Genomic DNA, 25,641 nt, shown 5'->3' on the forward strand with positions numbered 1-25,641 from the left:
TTTACCTGTCTCACCACGGCTCTTCTCCCCCGATTGCTCAGTTTGGCCGGACGGCCAGCTCTCGGAAGGGTTCTGGTCATCCCAAACGTCTTCCATTTAAGGATTATGGAGGCCACTGCGCTCTTAGGAACCTTAAGTGCAGCAGAAATCTTTTTGTAACCTTGGCCAGATCTGTGCCTTGCCACAATTCGGTTTCTGAGCTCTTCAGGCAGTTCCTTTGACCTCATGATTCTCATTTGCTCTGGGATGCACTGTGAGCTGTAAGGTCTTATATAGACAGGTGTGTCTATATAAGACCTTACAGCTCAAGTCCAATCAGTATAATCAAACACAGCTGGACTCCAATGAAGGTGTAGAACCATCTCAAGGATGATCAGAAGAAATGGACAGGACAGCACCCGAGTTAAATATATGAGTGTCACAGCAAAGGGTCTGAATACTTATGGCTGTGTGATATTTCAGGTTTTCTTTTTTTAATAAATCTTAAAAAATTTCAACAATTCCCTTTTTTTTTTTTTTATATATAATGGGGTGCTGTGTGTACATTAATGAGGGGAAAAATGAAAAATTATTTCAGCAAATGGCTGCAATATAACAAAGAGTGAAAAATGTAAAGGGGTCTGAATACTTTCCGTAACCACTGCATGCTGCCATCCAAGCAATTTATTTTTCAGGGACGTCCGTGCTTATTTTAGCAAGACCATGCCAAGCCACATTCTGCCCGTGTGCCAAAAACATGGCTTCATAGTAAAAGAGTGTGTGTAATAGACTAGCCTGCCAGCAGTCCAGACCTGTCTCCCACTGAAAATGTGTATAAGTGCAAAACACAACTGCAGAGACCCCGGATTGTTGAACTAAAGTTGTACATCAAGCAAGAGTGGGAAATAATTCCACCAACAAAGCTTCAACAATTAGTGTCCGCAGTTCCAAAAACGCTTGAGTGTTGTTAACAGGAAAGGTGATGTAACACAGTGGTAAACATGCCCCTGTCCCAGTTTGTTTGGAATGTGATGCAGGCATGAAATTCAAAATGAGTGACTATTTGCAAACAAAAACAACAAAGTTTATCTTTTTGAACTTTAAATATCTTGTATTTGTTGTGTATTCAAATGAATATAGCAGTGTTTCCCAAGCAGGGGTACGTGAGCACACTGCATGGGGTACGTGGAAACAGGGTTGGAGAGGTGTACCCGTGTTACTTACTCAGGATTGAAAGAAATAATGTTTAACTACAATCCTGTAAAGTTACTGAAAAAGATGTCATCAAATTACCGGTACAAACATTTTTGTATTATTTCGCAGGCTTACATTTTTAATGGGCGGAGAGAGAGGCGGATTGTTGATTTGAGCAATATATTCAGTTTTTATTTACGTTTTAAGCAACCACCCAACTTCACTGAAATAGTTTTTTTGTTGGTCCTACTGACAGTCACACAAACAATTTTAATGTTGCTTTCTGTATGCCCTAGGCACTGCAGCACCATTAAGAGTAAAAATGTGTACTACAAAGAAACCTACACTCTAGTCCGTAGATGAGACCTGAGAACTTAAAACACTTGTGTAGGAAGTGCGAATGGAATTTGAATTGACTTTATATTTTGAATGTGAGAAAATGAAAACAACTACTGTAATTTCTCGTCTATAATGCGCACCCATGTATAATGCGCACCCCCAAAGTTGACCTCAAAATTCTGGAAAACCCTCCTACCGATGTACAATGCATTTTTACAATGCATGATTTTGCTTCTACCCATATGATCAAAACATGAAGTATTATCTGTCTTTTAGTATTTTTCAAAGAATTATTCTGAAGTTAAGCATTTTATTTGAACACATAATACTCTCTTTTTATTTACTTGCTCTTATTTTGAAATTCACAGCCCTACTTTTATTTATTAAATGAGAAAACAGTTGTGCAAAAACAATATTTCACAAATTCTGCCTGGGTATGTAAACTTATGAGCACAATTGTACATATACCCATTACTATTGCATGGGCAACAGTTTGTTGAAATACAAACAAGCTCTCGTTCGCCAAAAATTATTTCTCCAGAATAATGTGCCTTAATAGAAATAACACTAAATACGGTACAAATTTGAGCAATAGCAATGCTAACCAACAGCTGCCTACTTTAAACAGCTCCCCATATGATTTCATGTTGTTTTAATCAAAACAATTGAACTCAGAGAAAAGATTGTTATTCTGCCCCAAAACTCGTCAAACCCTTCAATTAGTTGGACTAATACAGGCATTGAGGTAGATTGCTTTGTTCCAGTCTCTCACCTTGAGGGAGTATCCCTCGAAAGACTCAGTACTCATTAGTGTAGCAAACAGACAATATGTTTGCTCGACCCGCTCGCCCTGGGAAAATCGTTACAGAACTGTTTCCAATCCCGTGGACCAGGGGTGCTCAATGCGTCGATCGCGGTATTGGTAGATTGCATGACATCACGTGACATAAAAAAAAAAGACATAAGCCTATCATCCATCCCGTTGCTTGATTGATATACATATATAATCGATGATATCTGACTTTTTCTGACACTTAGGTCACGCACATGCGCACACAACGGCGCCAAGTGTGTCTAAACGAACAAGCGAGTCAGTGAGTTACCTCCAATTGTTATCTCTCGGTGTTTTCTGTTAAACTTAAGAAAGGGTATAAAAATGAGTGGGGGAGCTGGACCAAGTAAGAAGACAAAAACTTACCACTTTACATAATTACAAAAATTACATAGTTAAATATGTTGTGTTATGCAAGATTGGCTCATGCGGTGATGCAAGGTACATCAACATACATTGGTACTGAGCTGTGTCAGCGGCCCAGAATTTTAGCTCACTGGCAGCGCTCTGCGCTCTTAAACCGGAGACATGGTCGCGGCCCCCACCCCCCCAAAAAAAGGTAGATCACGGAAGGTTGGCTGCTTGAAAAGTAGATCTTGGGGCAAAAAAGTTTGGGCACCCCTGCCGTGGACCTTCTATTCAAAAATAATTAGCAAAGCTTTAACAATTAGTAACCTCAGTTCCCAAACGCGTATTGGGTTTTGTTAAAAGGAGTGGTGATGGACCACAGTGGTTTTGGAACATGTTGCAGGCATCAAATTCAAAATGAGTGAATATTTAATCAGAAAAAAAAACAAAAACAAAAAAAACCAATAAAATTTAGCCATTTGAACTTTAAACGTTTTGTCTTGAATGTAAGTTTAAAAGGATTTGAACGTCATTGTATTCTGTTTCTACTTATATTTTACACACTGTCCCAACTTCATTGGAATTGGGGTTTGTACTTACCCATAAAATATTACAAAGCGCTGCACCTTCCTTTGTTGTTGACTTGTAACTTATGTTCCATTCTGAGCGTTACGCTCACATGATTGCATTTTAGTGACTTATAGAGCTAAAAAGAAGTCAGCAGGTTCGAGAGGATTTTCAATTTGCCTCCAGTACTCTGGAATGCTTAACTGGATAAAATAGAGAAGCTACCTCTGAAGACTTATTTTAACACTCTTCCATTTGGTTAAACCACGCCTAGTCTGCAACTACTGTCTACTTTCCCTGCCTCACCCCCTTGCATCTAGATTTTGGCTAGTCTTACAGCCGCTTCTCTCCTCCCTCCCTTCTCCGACCTAGGTGGCAATGAGCAAATTGAGGCCGTCCGTCCCTGTTGCTGTGGAGGATTCTGCATTGACTGACCAGAAAATGCAGGACCTGTGGAGGCCCGATTCCCCAGATGCAGCTACCTCGTTTTTTTGGTTTTTTTTGATGGAAGGTTTTATGATGACTACAGTTTGAACTCCGGAACATATTAATTAATCAGTTTATTTGAAAGGGGACAATGCAATTTCATAAAACACATGAAATACACATGGTTAAAAAAGCCAGAATTAGCCAGAAGGCTAGTTTTCATCTGTAGTCCCCTAATATATCATTCCAAATGTTGATTTCACAGCAGAATTAAGCTTTGAAAAATTAGCGAATCAGAATTTGACCAGCACACAATAGATTTGAGATACTTTTACCAGTGTACTGCTGTTTTTCCAGTTGAATGGTCTATGGTCTATGCCCATTAAGGCATTTCCTGTAGTCGATTTGTCACAAACATGAATTTGAATTAGGTCCTTTGAAGCATGTACTGTATTTCAAGCCAAAAAAACAAACAAGCATGCAATCCATGGTGAAAAAAGGGAAGCTTACCACAGATGGAAATAGCCACAAATTGGAAAGTAGCTTCCAACCTACACTATCAGTCAAAGGTTTGGACATGGTTTCTCTTTCGCATGGGAAAGTATGTCCCAACTTTGGACAGGTTGTGTAAATAATTTTACCAGAGCTCAGCGCATACACATTTACTGACCCAACAAACTAGTCAGTTCAACCAGCATGCAAGTTGCATAAAAAAATTGAATATGGATGAAAATACAAAAATATTATGAATGACCTAATTTGATTTAGTTGGTCAATCTTCAGAACAGGAAACATTAACATCTTAAATTTTGCTTACTGTTTTGTGACCCAGACACCTTATTACAATATCTGAAGTATTTCTAGCTGACAGCCTCTTTCACAAAAATTGCATGATAGATGGGGGGGGCAAAAACAAGCAACAGCTACAATCCCAAAAAGTATGTATTTCTAATGTTATGATCAAAAACAAAAGATCAAACCAAAGGTGAGGACAACCAGGTGCATGCTGGTGTAAACTGTCTAGTGATTCTCCCACCTGTGTCGGGAGTACTGTACTCAGGCCACCAACCTCCCATGTTTTCTCCTTCCATTGGAGTTGTGCTCTCCGATGTGCTTTGGTAGTCCTCGAACGGGGCTTTTCCATCAAACTCAAAATCCTCCTATGTGGATGAACAAAGCCATCAAACAGGTGAGATAAAACAACTATCTTAATGTTCTAAATTTAAAATCTCCTTTTGTGAGGAGATTATTATAGAAATTGAGCTGTTTGTAACACATCGGGCACAAACCCCGACTGGAGTTTTAAACTTTTTTTTTTTTTTTTTAAACTAAAACTACTGGAGATGCGAATGCTTTGAGGGTAAAACAAAAATGTGCACACGTAGCAGTATGCACAGTGGGTACGGAAAGTATTCAGACCCCCTTCAAATGTTCAGTTTTTTTATATTGCAGCCATTTGCTAAAATCATTGAAGTAAATTTTTTCACATTAATCTACACACAGCACTGCATATTGTCATTGAATTTTTTTGCAGATTTATTAAAAAAGAAAAACTGAAATATCACACAGACATAAGTATTCACACCCTTTGCTCAGTATTTAGTAGAAGCACCCTTTTGAGCTAATACAGCCATGAGTCTTTTTGGGAATGATGCAACAGGTTTTTCACACCTGGATTTGGGGATCCTCTCCCATTCCTCCTTGCAAATCCTCTCCAGTTCTGTCAGGTTGGATGTTGAACATTGGTGGAGAGCCAATTTCAGGTCTCTCCAGAGATGCTCAATTGGGTTTAAGTCAGGGCTCTGGCTGGGGCATTCAACAACAGTCACGGAGTTGTTCTGAAGCCACTCCTTCGGTATTTTAGCTGTATGCTTAGGGCCATTGTCTTTTTTGAAGGTGAACCTTCGGCCCAGTCTGAGGTTCTGAGTACTCTGGAGAAGGTTTTCGTCCAAGATATCCCTGCACTTGGCCGCATTCATCTTTTTTTTGACAGCAACCAGTCTCCCTGTTCCTACAGCTGAAAAACACCCCCACAGCATGATGCTGCCACCACCATGCTTCACTGTTGGGACTGTATTGGACAGGTGATGAGCAGTGCCTGGTTTTCTCCACACAGGCCACTTCGAATCAAGGCCAACAATTTCTATCTTGGTCTCATCAGACCAGATAATCTTATTTCTCACCATCTTGGAGTACTTCAGGTGTTTTTTAGCAAACTCCATGCGGGCTTTCATGTATCTTCCACTGAGGAGAGGCCACGGTCGGGCCACTCTGACCATAAAGCCCCGACTGGTGAAGGGTTACAGTGATGGTTGACTTTCTAGAACCTTCGCCCATCTTCCGACTGCATCTCTGGAGCTCAGCCACAGTGATCTTTGGGTTCTTCTTTATCTTTCTCACCAAGGCTCTTCTCCCCAAATTGCTCAGTTTGAGTGAACGGCCAGCTCGAGGAAGGGTTCTGATCATCCCAAACGTCTTCCATTTTAGGATTATGGAGGCCACTGTGCTCTTAGGAACCATTAGTGCAGCAGAATTTATTTTTTAACCTGGGCCAGATTGGTGCCTTGCCACAATTTTGTCTCTGAGCTCTTCAGGCAGTTCCTTTGACCTCATGATTCTCGTTTGCTCTGACATGCACTGAGAGTTGTAAGGTCTTATATAGACGGGGGTGTGGCTTTCCTAATCAAGTCCAATCAGTATAATCAAACACAGCTAGACTCTAATGAAGGTGTAGAACCATCTTAAGGATGATCAGAAGAAATGGACAGCACCCGAGTTAAATATATGAGTGTCACAGCAAAGGGTCTGAATACTTATGGCTGTGTGATATTTCAGTTATTCTTTTTTAATATATCAGCAACAAGTTCAACAATTCCATTTTTTCCCTGTCAATATGTGGGGTGCTGTGTGTACATTAATTAGGACAAAAAAATTATCTTAAAATTATTTTAACAAATGGCTGCAATATAACAAAGTGAAAAATTTAAAGGGGTCTGAAAACATTCCATACCCATTGTAGTTTACAATCTTTGCAGCAGGCTGAAAATGCAGAATAGAGAACAGTGAAAAGAACATAAGGCTATCAGGGTAGACTGACTGATTGATAGAACAAACATGGTTGGACAAAAACGTGTGTATCCAGCAGAAAGTAAAATACACGTGAGTAGTAACCCTGAAATCTGAAATAAACCCCCCAAAAATAGCGTTGAAAATGTCCCAACATTAACATGGACACCTTTAACTGGATTATTTATAATATACGTGAAAGGATAAACATTTTCACTTTCAATTTATGTCTCAGAGTTTGGTGATGCTGCTCTTTGTTCACCTATTCTTTCCAGTGAGTTAAAATATAAATGGTAAACCTGACAACACAAATATACACATAATGTTTGTGATGGTATAAATATCAGCAAACGCATAGTAATGTACTGTATTGTGCCTACCTGCAGGCTTCTTTGGGCTGGTACAGCCAGCTTCTTGGTCCTGTGTTGGCTGAGCCCCTGAGCTTGAGCCAGCTCCTCCTCCAACTCCTGCTGCCGAGTGGCCAGAGCTGGATCGGAGCAGCCAGGAAAGAACCAGTCATCCTCAATCAGTTTTGTGCCACAGGGATAGGGGGCATTCGGGTTGGATTGAGGATGTAGGTATGGATTGAAAATGGGATGTAAGAGGGCTTACATAAAACTGTAGCTAAGACAGGAAGATGCCTATAGAGTTCAGTTAAGAATTGTGATCACAGATTGTGGTTTTAGTGGGTGGAGAGTGATAGGCATTACAATTTGTTTTTAACAAAAAGAAAAGCCAGTAAAAGACAAAATAATGGAGGCAGAGACAGTGAATATTGAGAAAGAAGAGAAACAATGTGAACAAAAAAACGCTGAAATTCTGTGGTCAGAGCTTGCAAATGTTTACATTGCAATGAAAAAGTGTCTGCTTTCAAACGTGTGAGACAAAAGAGGAACATTTATCAAATGGAGCAGAAACAGACCAATTTTCATAAATCATCCTAGAAGCCAATCAACATCATTATCACTGACTCTAGTAAGGATTCTTCGATTGCAATTAGATTTCCCTTTTGCCAGACAGGATGAAAGCTACTCTATGTGGCTTTTTTAAATCATGTACAAAACATGTTCCCATCTGTTTTGTGACTACAGGTCGATGTAAAGGGTAGGCAGAAGGGGCAGCTCAAAGCAAGAAGAAAATAGTCGAATGGTCGTAAGGAAATTACACAAGGTACCATATTATAATCACACATCAAAGAGCAGAAGAAACCATTGAAGAAACACGCGCAAGCACTAATTCGGAGCCACTTGATCAAATTAAATACATGTTAGTGACAAGCACCTTCCATTCTTGTGTATCACACACATTTTCTTTTAAACAAACACAGTTTTCAAGTTTAAAAAAACTGGTTTTATTGGCAGCCTTATCCAGATATTGAATCTGTAGTATTATAAAGATAACACTCTAAAAAACTATTAAAGTAATGATGCTTTTAAGTTGCTAATCACAACTTTCGTAAGCACAACTATAGTGTAAATCGTCACAATAATACTGAGCATAACTAACTTTGAGATAATATTAAAACGGTTAATGTTGTTAATGTTCCTGCTGTAGTAATCTATTGTATATGCAATCGCTCTATGTTGGGAATAAGTAAATGTAATTTGCGTGTGCCATTAATAGAGAAAACAGCTGAAAATCTATGAGAGTAAGGAGAATGATTAAGAATTATTTGGATAATGCCCATGCCTGTTCTGTTTGAAAGGTACCAACATGGAATCTGGGGTTGAAGTCAACCAGCAATTTACTAAATGTTGATGTAGTGTCAGTTGTGTAACCGTGGTGGGGAGCGCAAAATTGGGGGAAGCTGTGCAGGTGGATGCCATGTGAATTATTTGTCCACTCGGGCGCAGAGTGCGTTGGTTGCAAGGAGCGGTGCCAACACAGGTCGTTTCTACTGTTACTTCCGTGATCGGGCAATTTTGCAGAAACTGTGAAAGGGACTACTAGAGTATTTAGTCAACCCGCCTTTGCTAATTAAGCTATTCTACCTTTGAGGGGATTGGAAATTAATTTCTTAAAAAAGGCTCAAGACATCTGTTGCACCACAAGTACAGTGATGACTTGAGATACGAGTTTAGTTTGATAGTTGACCACACATAAACTCAAAACACCAATATCTCAAATCATCTTTCCCCATTGAAATGAATGAAAATGATAATCTGTTCCAGCCTCCACCCCAAAAAACTAAAAAACATTTAGCTGAGACTGGTCATAAACAGCTTGAAGCCTCTTTTTGTAATAATTATATCTGCCAATCTCCTGCTTGTTGTGAAGTATAGGAGGCATAATTTAAAACAAGATAGAAAAACAGTGAGTGAAGAAGTGAAAAGGAAACTAACACCGGAGAGTGGGGTAGGAAGGAAACTAAGACTCAATTGTGCATTCCACTACTGTACTGGTTGCAGTTCACCCCAATAAAGACAAAATTCTGGGAAACAGCAGCCAGTACAGACGGTAAGAGCTGCACTACAGCTTAGGAGGAGCCTGCATGCACAAAACTGATGGGAAACTGTTCTGTGTGGCTACTCCCATCCATGGAGCAGGAGCTGGAGAGGGCAAGCAGGGTCTGAGGTCCTCATTATGGGACAGCAAAGGGTCGATAAAGTGCTCCCCATTAACAATGGAGAGAACAGTGAATATAATAAAGAAAAGGAATGTTCAGTCAGACAATATGACACACAGTAAACAACAGTAATAATAAAAAAAACATTCTAATGCCCTCTGTAGCACTAATTATGGGTGGTGGTGAGGTGATGACAAAACATGGTGGAATTCAAACTGAGTTTCCAGTTCATTAGCCATATAATTTTGTATTTATATTTCTATACCAAAGACTATATTAAATTAAATAATAAACCATGGATTTGTACTATATTATTCTAAATAAAGACATGGCCAATGTTCACAGTGCAGCACAATTCAATAAATGTTTCTTATTTTTTTTCTTAAAAAACGTAGTTTTATTTTATTTTTTTTACATAAAAAACAAAACAAAAAGTAAACCGCTGAATTTTGAGTTTTGTTATTTTTACAATTTCCTTCCAAGACCTGTGACATTAATTGTCCTTAATTGTCATCCTCTGGCAAAGGCCTTACCCTCTCTTTCATCCTCCATGTGGCTAATGCGTAGGACCATGACCGCCTTCTCTTCCCTGGCCTGATCCCTGGCACTGACTGCCTCATCTACCATCTCCTGCCACTCCAAGACCTGGCTTTGAGCATCATCAGCACTTCCAGACTCACTTGCCTGTGGTCAGTCAGGAAACAATAAGCTAAGAACCTCACTGTTGGCCAGACCATTTGAAAAATCTTCTTGAATCCCAGACCTGAGAGGCAGCTCTCTTTGTAAACTGTTCCAGGTCTGCTTGCAGGGCCCTCTGTTGCTCCTCGTATACCACCAGTTTAGCCTCCAACATGTCTGGTGGGAAAAGAATAAAGACAAGGTGTGATAATTTTTTGTGATGTAATAATCTTCGAGTCAACATTAAGATTTAAATCAGCATGGAGGTTTTACGAAATGAAAACAAAACTTGCCACCACAAATTTGCAGTTTTAAGTACCATTGTTTGCTTTGAGCTCCTCATACTGTTCCACTTTCCAAAGGTTTTCCTCTCGTTCCACTTCAAGTTCCGTAATCCGACTTTGCAGGGCAGTCAGCTCAGGAGGGGCAACGCCAGACTTAAAAGGATGTACAATATGAGACATTGCTAGCAGGAAAGAATTGCTCACATTGGTGCCTTGACTTACGATTTAATGTGTTTCCTGACTGCGCTCACAATGCAAAACACTCGTATCTCAAATCAACCACTGAGATTTATGAAAGGACCATTAATACGTTCCAAACGCTCCCAAAGAACACAGCTGTGTCAATGCAAACTAGAACTAGTAGACATTCCAACAGCTTCTTCCCTTTTGCGATCAACTTCTGCGATCAACTTCTTAAACACCTAACCTATAATTCCATTACAATAAGCTGGCAATTTTTTGACTTGAGTTTGTTGTCACATTTCTGTGGGGCCAATTATGTATTACTCGTGCACTCACTGTAGTTGTCTCGCCATGCTGCACTATTTGAATATACTGGCCACTCATGCCAGAGTAGCATCTGCTCCATTTGCACACTGATTGAGGAGTATCTGTAACATTTGCACAACCAACATTGTCCCAGATGATCGCACTACTCGTCACTTTAAACCGCATACACTCCTTGAAGTCTCAGCGCCCTTTACACAATGGTCATTGCACCGTACTATTGCAATATTAGTCATTCGAACTGCTCTAAGTGCTAGAGGACTCTGCATCTTTTTGCACAATTGTTTTTTTGTCAATGTCTTTATGTCTCCAAAGTGTTCTGTAAATTGACTGTCTGTTGTACTAGAGCGGCTCCAACTACCGGAGACAAATTCCTTGTGTGTTTTGGACATACTTGGCAAATAAAGATGATTCTGATTCTGTTTTTTTTTTACATTTTTAATTAAGAAAAACAGCACTGTATAATAAAATGTTAATATAAAATCATAATAAATTACAACGCCCAATTCCAATGAAGTTGGGACGTTGTGTTAAACAGAATTAAATAAAAACAGAATACAATGATTTGCAAATCATGTTCAACCTATATTTATATAGAATTTTATGGCTGCAACACGTTCCAAAAAAAGCTGGGACAGGCGGCAAAAAAGACTGAGAAAGTTGAGGAATCCTCATCAAACACCTGTTTGGAACATCCCACAGGTGGACAGGCTAATTGGGAACAGGTGGGTGCCATGATTGGGTATAAAAGGAGCTTCCCTGAATTGCTCAGCCATTCACAAGCAAAGATGGGGCGAGGTTCACCTCTTTGTGAACAAGTGCGTGAGAAAATAGTCGAACAGTTTAAGGACAATGTTCCTCAACGTACAATTGCAAGGAATTTAGGGTTTTCATCATCTACGGTCCATAATATCATTATAAGCTTCAGAGAACCTGGAGAAATCACTGCATGTAAGCGGCAAGGCCGAAAACCAACATTGAATGCCCGTGACCTTCGATCCCTCAGGCAGCACTGCATCAAAAACCGACATCAATGTGTAAAGGATATCACCACATGGGGTCAGGAAAACTTTAGAAAACCAATGTCAGTAAATACAGTTCGGCGCTACATCCGTAAGTGCAACTTGAAACGCTACTATGCAAAGCAAAAGCCATTTATCAACAACACCCAGAAACGCTGCCAGCTTCTCTGGGCCCGAGCTCATCTAAGATGGACTGATGCAAAGTGGAAAAGTGTTCTGTGGTCCGACGAGTCCACATTTCAAATTGTTTTTGGAAATTGTTGACGTCGTGTACTCCGGGCCAAAGAGGAAAAGAACCATCCAGACTGTTATGGACGCAAAGTTCAAAAGTCAGCATCTGTGATGGTATGGGGCTGTGTTAGAGCCAATGGCATGGGTAACTTACACATCTGTGAAGGCACCAATAATGCTGAAAGGTACATACAGGTTTTGGAGAAACATATGCTGCCATCCAAACAATATCTTTTTCATGGACACCCCTGCTTATTTCAGCAAGACAATGCCAAACCACATTCTGCACGTGTTACAACAGCGTAGCTTCATAGTAAAAGAGTGCGGGTACTAGACTGGCCTGCCTGCAGTCCAGACCTGTCTCCCATTGAAAATGTGTGGCGCATTATGAAGCGTAAAATATGACAGCGGAGACCCCAGCCTGTTGAACAGCTGAACCTGTACATCAAGCAACAATGGGAAAGAATTCCACCTACAAAGCTTCAACAATTAGTGTCTTCAATTCACAAACGTTTATTGAATGTTGTTAAAAGAAAAGGTGATTATAACACAGTGGTAAACATGACCCTGTCCCAACTTTTTGGAACGTGTTGCAGCCATAAAATTCGAAGTTAATGACTATTTGCTAAAAACAATCAAGTTGATCAGTTTGAACATTAAATATCGTGTCTTTGTAGTGTATTTAATTAAATACAGGTTGAACATGATTTGCAAATCATTGTATTCTGTTTTCATTTATGTTTAACACAACGTCCCAACTTTATTGGAATAGGGGTTGTAGAATGTAAAGAAATGAATAGTTTTTTGAGTGGAATTAAGCCACAAGTCATGTGCACACACCGTTGTACATTCGTGTGCGCCTTTAAATGGAATGGCTGAGTGAGTGCTATCTATTCTTTCCTCTCCCTGGAGCCAAGAGGCAACTCTCGTCAGCAGGAAGTCTTTCTTTAGCAGAAGTTGCATTCCAAAAATGTACTGCAGGAATCTCTTATGTGCACAAGGGGTAACTGATGGAATTTCTGCTGCCGTAGGAACGAACTCTATAAGCAGACTTTACAGCTCTTCAGATGAAACAACTGAATAAAAATAATATTTGACGACATGCACCTGGCCCCGTTAGCGAGAGGTCAGTGGACGCGATTGCAACGGCGACACTTACCAGAATTCTTAACGCCACAATCACTAGCACTTTTCACTTTGTTGGGAGTCATACTGAGGGTTAATTTACACCCAAAAAAAAAAAAAAAAAAAAAACGAATGCAAAGACAAACATACCTAGAATTTGTGATGTGTGGATCGAATGACATTGACACCGTGTGAGAGAAAGCACGAGTATTCTGTGTGGATATAATGAAGCATAGTTCGTGAACACAGGCAAAATTTGTCTGAAAAGAATTTGCATTTAAATCTATTTGTGGATGAACTGAGGGTTCACTAAATGGTTCCACCTTAATTGCTCCATTTTTGTCACTTCACTGGTGCTGTGGAGGGTCTAAAGCTTACTCGTAATTATTGCCTACAAGTCAAAGCACAAACAAAACAAAAAAAGAAAAATCAGCGGAGCAGCAGCTTCTATTTCGAAAATTGGGGCACTCATAAGTCAAGGTACCAATGTATGTGTACTGTATGCTTTATTTTATTTTAGGCGTGTATCACTTGTCAGTGGTATGGTATTAACATTTCACATGTAACAATGAACATTTTAACATAAAAGAAGACAGGCATGAAAAATACAGTGATAAAGTTTGTTGTATGGTCAACTGACCTGACTTTTTTTCAGTTCCTCCTCCAGCTGTCTGATTCGAGATTTAGACCAGGCTTTTATTTTCAGGAACTTGGCCTCTGATCTGATGGCTTCATCCATTTTTTGCTTTGCTTGGGCTACGTACAATAAAGAAAGGAAAGTTTTGAGAAATTGATTCAGTACCTTGTCCATAACAACAATGAAAAGAGCCCTATAAATAAAGTTGAGTTGACAAAGCCTGTTTTTTTTTCCTTCTTAAATATTACAGTTTCAAAGATTCGTGTTTTTTTTTTTTTTTTTTTTTTTTTACTTTAAGCAATATAAGAACAGGTGATCGATCCTTCATGTTAATGTTCATCTAAAGACATTTGAATTTATGGCTGGCAAAGACTGCTGCTTGGTGCTGATCGAGCAAGCTGGCAGAGGTCTGGGTATGTGCACACACATTTCTCTGCCGAACGAAGGAGGGCCACTGTGTGTTTTGATGCATTCCATTTGTAGATCTAATTTATTGTCTAGCATTGGTGATCATATGCTAATTTACTGAAGACTGACTATTTTTGGTGGTGTTGGCGAAGAATTTTTGTCATAAACTCTATGACTGTATGGAGCCAATCCAAAAGGCTGGTGATTGGTGACCAGTGCACAGCCGGATGACATTGGAATGATACAGCTGTTGTTATCGGTCCAGTTTTTTCTTTATTTATGGCACCGATGAGTGTGGAACCTCGAGTTACAAACTTAATTGGTTCCATGACCCTGTTTGTAACCCGAAAAGTTCTTAACTCTAGGTAATGTTTCCCATTGAAATGAATGGAAATTCAATTAATCTGTCCATCCCCAAAATTAAGTTATACTTTTACCTTTTTTAAATCAGTGTCTATGGTTAAAAATAAATGTGCAATATAAAAATAAGTGAAAATTGCTATTGCTCTTTTTTTTTTCTTCCCCATTTTCTTTTTTTTTTTGTCCTGTTCGGCTGTTAGGTCAAGCAGAATGGAAAATCTGGATCCCTTTTTTGCCGTAACAGTTTTACTGTGTCACATTGGAGTTTTTAAGCTTCCGCTGTGGTATTATAATTGAGGTTTATTGAGAATCAGACTTGATCAGTCGAACAGAACGAAGTTTCTAGAAGGGAGAGAGAAACAGACAAAGGACAAAGCACTAATTGGAAACAGGATGAGAGAAGTAAATCATTACATTATCTCCAACAATGAAACATTTATATAAGTGTTGCATGGGGCTGTAGTGCTACACCCTGTGAGGGAAGGACAGGACAAGATAGAACAGGACAAGGACAGGAGAAGAAGCATGCGGCTGTACAACTCAAGTTTGGTGGCATTAATTATGTAAATTCTAAAAGTCTACAGGACGAGAGAATAAGTGAGGGGATACACAAGCGATTTGCATATTCATGAGTTATTTGTTGCAGTAAGTGTGTGACCCCACACCCAGTGAAAGAGTCTCAGGGCTGTGTGCCTGCGGATACATGCAAGATTGATGGATACCGTTTTACATGCACAAACACTGAAAGAAGTGTCCTGTAATTGCTGTGGCCGCACCGCGGTGGCTGAGGACCCCACCCAATCAACCGAGGGGGGGGAACAACCCCAGGGGTCCACCCGAGAGCAGCCCGGCAGACGGGACACGTCCCACACCGAGGGAACCAGGGAGTTCCGCCGGCCCCACCGAGGTGCCCCGACAAAGGGCCACCCAGTGGGGGCTGCGGGGACCCAATGCCACCCCCAAGCCAACCACCCCACCCACATGCCCCGCCACACCCAGGACAGCCAGACGCCCCTCGAACCCGCAGGGCCCGCGATGCAGCCAGTCCCCGCCCAGGCCGTGGGTGGGAGAGTGTCCCTTGTTTGTTGGAAAGGAGGGGGGATAGGGGCAAAGGAACGATAAAAGGGGGGTGGGGGGGAACCCAAGGAGCAGACGCGGGCCATGAAAGGTCATCCCCAACACCAAGCTGTCATCCAGCCCGGGGGCCCGGCCTCGGGAGCACCGCCATGCAAGTAAGTGAGACTCACCTCACCCCCTGTTACTATGACTGCCAGGTCCCCGACTGTCAGTCATTGGCCCTACCCACTGTATCAGTGCCCCCCCCCCCACCCCGAGTGGTGTGGTGCATTAAAATCTGAAGAGGTCAGCGAGCCGAGGGGATGGGGGCAGGGTTGCCAGGCACTACTGCCTAACAGCCAACCAACCCCACGACCCACCGCCCCCCAGCGAAAGGTGTATGTGGTGCACTAAAACATGGGGAGTGTGTGTGATGCATTTAAAATCCAGGGGGGCAAGCAGGGCGGAGGGGCAGGGCGCACAGACCGGGAAACAGCACAGACGTGCTGAAACCCAATCCGACACCCACACCCACCCGATCCCATACCAGTCCCCCAGGAACCCTTTGATATGTTTATGTGCCCAATTGTGATTAGTGAGAAATATATACAGTGAATGGTGTGAGAGTGTGCTAAGTGAGTGATTGAGAGGCATAGCTCCCGCAGGTCGGGCCCATTAGACCGGACAACCACCGACGAAGAGGGCAATCCCACCCAGACCCGCAGCACCAACCCACCCCCACCAGAACCCACTACCCGCCCCCAAGTGTGAGAGGTGGACCCCCCCCCACCCCCAAACCAGGCAGGGAAAAGAACCCCACAGCCCACAGGGGGCCGACCGGCTCCCACACGGGAAGGGGAAGAGGTGACCGCAGCAGGACGCAAGGAACGGAGAGAAGAGGAGGAAGCAGGCCCGAGGAGCGACAGGGGGGCCCCACCACCCCCACCATCAGCCAGAGCGGGGGACCCAGGCGGCACCCACGGAACATGGGCGAGTCACCATCACACCGCCATTACTCCCCAGGAGGACACCCCAGCGCTTCCCCCCCACCCCCGAGATCAGGAAGGAGTGGAAAAAAAAGTCCCGCCCCCACAGACTCCGGAAGAGGAAACACTGGGACAAGAGGAGAAGATCCCCAAAGCATGCATGTCTTCTCACCATGCAAACCGATCTAAAATGTGTGAAAATAAAAATAAATAAATAGAATAATAATGAAACAACACCACCCTCGACAACAAAGAATACAGAATTCCATTGTTTACTTTCACACTTATAAAAATAGTCTTGCTGTTGTCAAATGTCAGATGGCACTCTACTCAGGGAAAGGAATCAAGAGTCTCGATTTAGCATGTTGAGGAAAGGTGACCAGCTATATACGTATAAGTGTAATTGATTTTTTCGTTCTGCTGATGTTTTTCCGGCGGCACGACTGGTTAGAGCGTCTGCCTCAGAGTTCTGAGGACCGGGGTTCAATCCGCGGCCCCGCCTGTGTGGAGTTTGCATGTTCTCCCCGTGCCTGCGTGGGTTTTCTCCGGGCACTTCGGTTTCCTCCCACATCCCCAAAACATCCATGGTAGGTTAATTGACAACTCTAAATTGCCCGTAGGTGTGAATGTGAGTGCGAATGGTTGTTTGTTTGCATGTGCCCTGCGATTGGCTGGCAACCAGTTCAGGGTGTACCCCGCCTCCTGCCCGATGATAGCTGGGATAGGATCCAACACTCCCGCGACCCTTGTGAGGATAAGCGATTCAGAAAATGGATGGATGAATGGATGATATTTTTCCTCACGCAATATATTCTATGATGTGCTTGTTTGTTTTTCCAGTTTAATAGAATTGTTTTCTTATTGGTAGCTAACGCGACAAGTAATGATTGTGAAAATTTATTAGGGAAATCAATTATGCTTAACTCGCCAAGTATGCACAATCTTGGGGAAAGTGGAATCCAGCAGTTGAAACTATACGAGTTTTTGTATAACCGAAGACCAAAAGCATTGAATTGCTGTACATTCCCCATATAGGATGAAAATAGCTTGCTGCTGTCTTTTAAAAATATCAGACCATTTAGGAATATGCTTAAATCTCTTAAATAATTTTCACATTTTGATGTAAGAGACTGGTCAATAACTATGTAACGAATGTTGATTTTGGTAAAAGTGTGCTTTTATAACTTTTACTCATCTTTCTTGGAAAGGTGAATTGTTTTGTTGTGTTGTTGTTGTTTTTAAAGGTCCCATATTTTGGCTATTTAGACTTCCATAGAGTGAATCTCGAAAATGGAGTTAAAAACTTAAAAGTGTCAATTTCATTTCAGAAAATACCTTGGTTTTCTCATACAAGTGTCCAGAAAAGGCCCCTCTGACAGCTACTTCTGTTTGACCCAGTTTTGTATCTGGTTTGTCCATATTTGGCTAAGGCTGCCCCCTTTCCTCTGACTGGTTGCCTCTGTGCAGAAGATCCACTTGTGAGCGCGCACGTGTTTGTAATGTTCACAGCGCTGGCTAGGGAACGGAGATGTAGGCGGAGATCTTCGCTAGTGACGTAGGTAAGCTCGAGAAATTCGAATGACGTGATTTTGAGTCCTCTCAGCAGAAAAACGTCCGAAACTCAGGACTGCGTGGATGATTTTAATTCATATTTCTCATGTTTATTAAGCCAATATTACATCCCTAATACTAGAAAAAGTTCGTTTGGTAAAACATGGCACCTTAAAGTATGTGTGGGCCCTTTAAATACAGTTGGTACAGAAAGTATTCAGACCCCGTTAAATCTTTCACTGTTATATTGCAGCCATTTGTGTAGAATCATTTAAGTTCTTTTTTCTCCCCTCTTTAATGTACACACAGCACCCCATACTGACAGAAAAAAACGGAATTGTTGAAATTTTTGCAGATTTATTAAAAAAGAAAAACAAATATCACATAGCCATAAGTATTCTGACCCTTTGCTGTGACACTCATATCTAACTCGGTTGGTGTCGATTTCTTCTGATCATCCTTGAGATAGTTCTAATTAATTTACAGCTGCAACACGTTCCAAAAAAGCTGGGACAGGGTCATGTTTACCACTTTGTTACATCACCTTTTCTTTTAACAACATTCAATAAACGTTTGGGAACTGAGGACACTAATTGTTGAAGCTTTGTATGCGGAATTCTTTCCCATTCTTGCTTGATGTACAGCTTCAGCTGTTCAACGGTCCGGGGTCGCCGTTGTCGTGTTTTACGCTTCATAATGCGCCACACATTTTCAAAGGGAGACAGGTCTGGACTGCAGGCAGGCCAATCAAGTACCCGCACTCTTTTACTACGAAGCCACGCTGTTGTAACACGTGCAGAATGTGGTTTGGCATTGTCTTGCTGAAATAAGCAGGGGTGTCCATGAAAAAGACGTTGCTTGGATGGCAGCATAAGTTTCTCCAAAACTTGTACGTATCTTTCAGCATTAACGGTGCTTTCACAGATGTGTAAGTTACCCATGCCGTTGGCACTAACACATCACCAAACCATCACAGATGCTGGCTTTTGAACTTTCCGTCCATAACAGTCCGGATGGTTCTTTTCCTCTTTGGCCCTGTGACGTCCACAATTTCCAAAAACAATTTGAAATATGGACTCGTCGGACCACAGAACACTTTTCCACTTTTCATCAGTCCATCTTAGATGAGCTCGGGCCCAGAGAAACTGGCGGCGTTTCTGGGTGTTGTTGATAAATGGCTTTTGGTTTGCATAGTAGATTTTAAAGTTGCACTTACGGATGTTGCGCCGCACTGTATTTACTGACATTGGTTTTCTGAAGTGTTCCTGAGCCCATGTGGTGATATCCTTTACACATTGATGTCAGTTTTTGATGCAGTGCCGCCTGAGGGATCAAAGGTCACGGGCATTCAATGTTGGTTTTCGGCCTTGCCGCTTATTTGCAGTGTTTTCTTCAGCTTCTCTGAACCTTTTGATGATATTATGGACCGTAGATGATGAAATCCCTAAATTCCTTTGTTCACAAAGAGGTGAACCTCGCCCATCTTTGCTTGTGAATTCAGGGAAGCTCGTTTTATACCCAATCATGGCACCCACATGTTCCCAATTAGCCTGTTCACCTCTGGGATGTTCCAAACAGGTGGTTGATGAGCATTCCTCAACTTTCTCAGTCTTTTTTTGCCACCTGTCCCAGCTTTTTTGGAACATGTTGCAGCCATAAAATTCGAGGTTAATGATTATTTGCTAAAGACAATCAAGTTTATCATTCAACATTAAATATCTTGTCTTTCTGGTGTATTCAATTAAATATAGGTTGAACATGATTTGCAAATCATTGTATTCTGTTTTTATTTATGTTTAACACAATGTCCCAACTTCATTGGAATTGGGGTTGTATATGACCTTACAGCTCACAGTGCATGTCAGAGCAAATGGAAATCATGAGGTCAAAGGAACTGCCTGAGAACAGCTCAGAGACAGAATTGTGGCAAGGCACAGAATGGAGGATCCATTGGTTAAATGGATCCTCCATGGTTAAAAAAAAACTGCTGCACTTAAGGTTCCTAAGAGCACAGTGGCCTCCATAATGCTTAAATGGAAGACGTTTGGGACGATCACAACCCTTCCTAGAGCTGGCCGTTCGGCCAAACTGAGCAATCGGGGGAGAAGAGCCTTGGTGAGAGAGGAAAGAAGAACCCAAAGATCGCTGTGGCTGAGCTCCAGAGATGCAGTCGGGAGATGGGAGAAAGTTATATAAAGTCAACCATCACTGTACCCCTCCACCAGTCAGGGCTTTATGGCAGAGTGGCCCGACGGAAGCCTCTCCTCAGTGCAAGACACATAAAAATCCGCATTGGAGTTTGCTTTAAAAAAAACAAAAACAAAAAAACCTTGAAGGACTCCAAGATGGTGAGAAATAAGATTCTCTGGTCTGATGAGACCAAGATATAACTTTTTGGCCTTAATTCTAAGCAGTATGTGTGAAGAAAACCAGGCACTGCTCATCACCTGTCCAACACAGTACCAACAGTGAAGCATGATGGTGTCAGCATCATGCTGTGGGGGTGTTTTTCAGCTGCAGGGACAGGGATCCTGAAAATGGCTGTCCACAAACGTTCACAATCCAACCTGACAGAACTGGAGAGGATTTGCAAGGAGGAATGGCAGAGGATCCCCCAAATCCAGGTGTGAAAAACGTGTTGCATCATTCCCAAAAAGACTCATGGCTGCATTAGCTCAAAAGGGTGCTTCTACTAAGTGCTGAGCAATGGGTCTGAATACTTATGGCTGTGTGATATTTCAGTTTTTATTTTTTAATAAATCTGCAAAAGTTTCAACAATTCTGTTTTTTTCTGTCAATATGGGGTGCTGTGTGTACATTAATGAGGAAAAAAATTGAATGACTTTAGCAAATGGCTGTAATATAACGGTGAAAAATTTAAGGGTGTCTGAATACTTTCCGTACCCACTGTATGTTGGGAAAAGTCTGCAATTTCTTTGGTATGCACTCTTCCTTAAATCTAGATACTAACTCTAGATTTCTAACCACTGAATGCTTTTCTAAAACAGTGATAGGTTTCACAAAAACACCTACCTTCCAATTCTGCTATCCTCTGGACAAAGGCTGAATCACCAGATATCGCTTCAGTACTTGGGGCCTCCTGACTGATAGATAGCGGTGCTACTGAACTCGTTCTCAGCTGTTCTAGCTGACCCAGGACATCCTGTTGGGCTTGAGTCAACTGTGCCTCATGCTTCTCTGTCATTTGCCGAACCTCTAGCTGCTGCTTTTCTATCAGGTCACGGAGTTGGGCTCGCATCACATGCTTTTCTGCCTCCATTTTAGATTCAAGGCTCTCTCGTTCAATGTGTAGTCTCCGCATCCGCTCTGTTAGCTCCTGGCAACAGGACAAACAAAAAAAAATCATTATGGGGGATTCTGGGGATTCCTTCATATACAGAAAACCTGGCAACTTCAGTACATGCAAGAAAACTCCATGTCCTTAGCATTGATTGAAAGGGTGTAAGAAAGGTGGTGACTTGTGGTAATTTCCAGTCTTGTATAAGGTACTTGAAAGTAGTACTTGAGTAAAAGCCGGTACCAATCAGGTAAAAAAAAGTACAAATACCTTCACAGTAAATAACTTTGGTAGATGTTAGTCACCTGGTAGAATATCACTGGAGTAAAAACCTTACAAGTAGCTGACGTTTGCAGTACGTAAGTATTAAGTCATTTTCTGATCTTAAATGTAGTTGTAGTTATTTGTAGTTGTATTAAAAGTATGGGTCTGCACTAATGGGTCCCGGAAGGGTAACGTGGGTCCCCCTTCCCATGGGCTCACCACCTGTGGGAGGGCCATTGGGGTCAGGTGTAGTGTGAGCTGGGTGGTGGCCGAAGGCAGGGACCTTGGCTATCTGATCCCGAGCTACAGAAGTTGGCTCATGGGACATGGAAGGTCACCTCTCTGGCAGGGAAAGAGCCTGAGCTGGTGTGTGAGGTTGAGAAGTTCTGACCAGATATAGTCTTGCTTGCCTCCACACATGACTTGGGCTCTGGTACTGGTCCAATTGAGATGGGTGGTGGTCATGTCATCGGACCTGCGATCGCATGTCTTGGACACCCGGGTGAAGAGAGGCCCAGCTGTCAACTGATCACCATCTGGTGATGTGTTGGCTCCGATGGTGGGGAAAGATGCCGGTCCAACCTGGAAGACCCAAACGTATTGTGAGGGTCTGCTGGTAATGTCTGTCAGAATTCCCGTCAGAAGGAGTTTCAACTCCCACCTTGGGCAGTACTTCATCCACGTCCCGGGTGATGGCGGGGTACAGTGAGTCATAGTGGACCATGTTCTGCGCCTCCATAGCTGAGGCAGCCGACCGGAGCTGTGGCCATAAGGTGGTGCATGGCTTGGGCTCTGGTACTGGTCCACTTGAGATGGGTGGTGGTCATGTCATCGGACTTGCGACCGCATGTCTTGGACATCCGGGTGAAGAGGGGCGCAGCTGTCAACTGATCACCACCTGGTGTTGTGTTGGCTCCGACGGTGCCTGTCGTGGCGGAAACCCCCGAACCCGCTGGTGGGATGCCGTCAAGCTGAAAAAGGAGATCTATTGGGCCCTTTTGGCCTGTGTGACTCCTGAGGCACCTGATTGGTACCGGCTGGCCAAGTGGAATGCAGCTTTGGTGGTTGCTGAGGCAAAAGTTCAGGCACGGGAAGAGTTCGGTGAGGGCATGGAGAAAAACCTCCGGACAGCTTCGAGGAAATTCTAGTCCACCATCCGGCATTTCAGGAGGTGGAAGCAGTGCACCAGCAACACTGTGTAAAGCGGCGTTGGGACGCTGCTGACCTCGACTCGTGATGTTGTAAATCGGTGGGGAGATTACTTTGAAAACCTCAATTCCACGGACACGCGTTCCCATGAGGAAGCAGAGTCTGTGGTCTCTGAGGCAGGCTCTCCTATCTTTGGGGTTGAGGTCACCGAGGTGGTTAAAAAGCTCCTCGCTGGCAAGGTCCCGGGGGTGGATGAGATTCCTAAAGGCTCTGGATGTTGTGGGGCTTTCCTGGTTGACATGCCTCTGCAACATCGTGTGGACATCGGGGACAGTGCTTCTGGATGGGCAGACTGGGGTGATGGTCCCCCTTTTTAAGAAAGGGGCCCAGAGGGTGTATTCCAACTATAGGGGGATCCTCAGCCTCCCTGGTAAGGTCTATTCAGGGGTGCTGGAGAGGAGGGTCCATCGGGAAGTTGAATCTCAAATTCAGGAGGAGCAGTGTGGTTTTCGTCCTGGCCATGGAACAGTGGACAAACTCTACACCATTAGCAGGGTCCTCGAGGGTGCTTGGGAGTTCGCCCAATCAGTCTACATGTGTTTTGTGGACTTGGAGAAGGCGTTCGACCGTGTTCCTACGGGATTCCTACGGGAGGTGCTTCAGGAGTATGGGGTACCGAACCCCCTGATTCAGGCTATTTGGTCCCTGTACGACCGGTGTCAGAGTTTGGTCCGCATTGCTGGCAGTAAGTAGGATTTGTTTCCAATGAGGATTGGACTCTGCCAAGGCTGCCGTTTCTCACCGATTCTGTTCATAACTTTTATAGACAGAATTTCTAGGCGCAGCCAAGGCGTTCAAGGGGTCCGGTTTGGTGGGCTCAGTATTGCAGCTCTACTTTTTGCAGAACATTACTTCATCAAGCTGTGATCTCAAGCTCTCACCGGATCAGTTCGCAGCCGAGTGTGAAGCAGTTGGTAAGAAAATCAGCAACTCCAAATCTGAGACCATGGTCCGCAGTCTGAAAAGGGTGGAGTGCCCTCTCCAGGTCGGGGATGAGAGCCTGCCCCAAGTTGAGGAGTTCAAGTATCTTGGGGTCTTGTTCACGAGTGAGGAAAGAATGGAACGGGAGATCAACAGGCAGGTTGATGCAGCGTCTGCAGTGATTGGGACTTTGTATTGGTCCGTTGTGGTGAATGAGCTAAGCCGAAAGGTGAAGCTCTCAATTTACTGTTCAATCTACGTTCCTATCCTCATCTATGTTGTCTCATCTTGTTCTTTGGGTCACGACCCACAGCTCGTGACCCAAAGAACAAGATCCCGGGTACAAGCGGGCGAAAGTAGTTTCCTCCGCAGGGTGTCCAGGTTCTCCCTTTGAGATAGTATGAGAAGCTCGGTCATCCGAGAGAGGCTCAGAGTCGAGCCGCTGCTCCTCCACATAGAGAGGAGCCAGATGAGGTGGATCGGGCATCTGATTAGGATGCCTCCCTAGTGAGGTGTTCCGGGCATGCCCCACCGGGAGGAGACCGTGGGGACAACCCAGGACACGCTGAAGAGACTATGTCTCCCAGCTGCCCAGGGAACGCCTTCGGATCCCCCCGGAAGAGCTGGATGAAGTGGCTGTGGAGAGGGAAGTCTGGGCTTCCCTGCTAAAGCTACTGCCCCCGCGACCCAAACTTGGATAAGTGGAAGAAAATGGATGGATAGATAAATGTAGTTAAACATGAGAACTGAAAGTGTTTTGGATATAATTTTGATTGTTTTTATGTATAAAAATGTTATTTTCAGTGTTGTCCAGTGGTTAAAGACCTCTGTGTTGGCTAATAAGTGAATTTAGCCTGGCAAACACACAGCGCTAGGGTCTGCTGACCAAATGCTTGGAGTGCCAGAGCAAGAGAAAAGTAAGCTGAGGCTGCTTCACATTTTCGATCTGTGCATTTTGTTGAGTTATCAATGCCCTACATGTACTGTGATTGGGAGGGTTGGCTATGAATGAGTTAAGCAGGTGAGGCTGGGGGACACCACCTCATCTACACGCACCACCAGCACCGGGGCTCCCCAAGATTGTGTCCTCTCTCCGCTGCTCTTTTCTCTCTACACGAACGACTGCACCTCAACGCACCCGGCTGTCAAACTCCTGAAGTTTGCAGACGACACCAGAGTCATCGGCCTCATCAAAGACTGTGACGAGTCTGCGTATCGACAGGAAGTGGAGCGGCTGGAGCTGTGGTGCGGCCGACACAACCTGGAGCTGAACATGCTCAAGACTGTAGAGATGATCGTGGACTTCAGGAGGCATCCTTCGCCACAGCTGCACTTAGTAAGCCTTGCCAGATGATTAAGATTGGACTCATCTACAGCTACGTGGCCAATTGTTTGTGCAGTCACAATTGAGACGGTGAGGTGTGTGCAGCTCCCAATAGGTCAGTACTATCAATATCTGCAAACAGAAACCTAGCATAGTAGGAATTAAGAGGATTTGTGCCATATGCTTTGTAAGAAAAAATAATAGTGTTAAATAAACACTGCAGTCATACCTGTTTCTTTCATATTTCATTGTGTGTCAATATTTGAAAAGTAAGCACATATAGTAGGCAAAAAAAGTATTCAGTCAGCCACCAATTGTGCAAGTTCTCCCACTTAAAAAGATGAGAGAGGTCGGTGCTGCGGCCCTCTTCGTCTGTGGTTGTCCTTGGGGGTGGCATTTACAATTACTGCTTTGTCTTCGTCTCCCACTCCCCTCTAGATACTTTTCTCTGTTCTACTGATCG

General features: G+C 43.1%; 1 protein-coding gene across 5 annotated transcripts in view; it reads right to left on the reverse strand.

Annotated features, from left to right (window-relative positions):
• Window positions 1–25,641, reverse strand: part of LOC133399203 (golgin subfamily B member 1-like) — a 98,167-nt gene that overhangs the window by 36,711 nt on the left and 35,815 nt on the right. For 4 of the 5 annotated variants that reach the window (XM_061670537.1, XM_061670533.1, XM_061670536.1 and 1 more), the window contains 7 exons: window positions 21,196–21,499; window positions 13,805–13,920; window positions 10,315–10,432; window positions 10,081–10,172; window positions 9,851–10,001; window positions 7,132–7,238; window positions 4,722–4,845 (listed from right to left, as the gene is read on the reverse strand). In XM_061670537.1, the coding sequence (XP_061526521.1) occupies window positions 4,722–4,845; window positions 7,132–7,238; window positions 9,851–10,001; window positions 10,081–10,172; window positions 10,315–10,432; window positions 13,805–13,920; window positions 21,196–21,499 (1,012 nt within the window). The remainder of the gene's footprint in view (window positions 1–4,721; window positions 4,846–7,131; window positions 7,239–9,850; window positions 10,002–10,080; window positions 10,173–10,314; window positions 10,433–13,804; window positions 13,921–21,195; window positions 21,500–25,641) is intronic. The other variant, XM_061670535.1, reaches the window with a different exon arrangement.

This window comes from Phycodurus eques, chromosome 2 (genome assembly GCF_024500275.1).
Source record: "Phycodurus eques isolate BA_2022a chromosome 2, UOR_Pequ_1.1, whole genome shotgun sequence".
Lineage (NCBI taxonomy): Eukaryota > Metazoa > Chordata > Actinopteri > Syngnathiformes > Syngnathidae > Phycodurus > Phycodurus eques.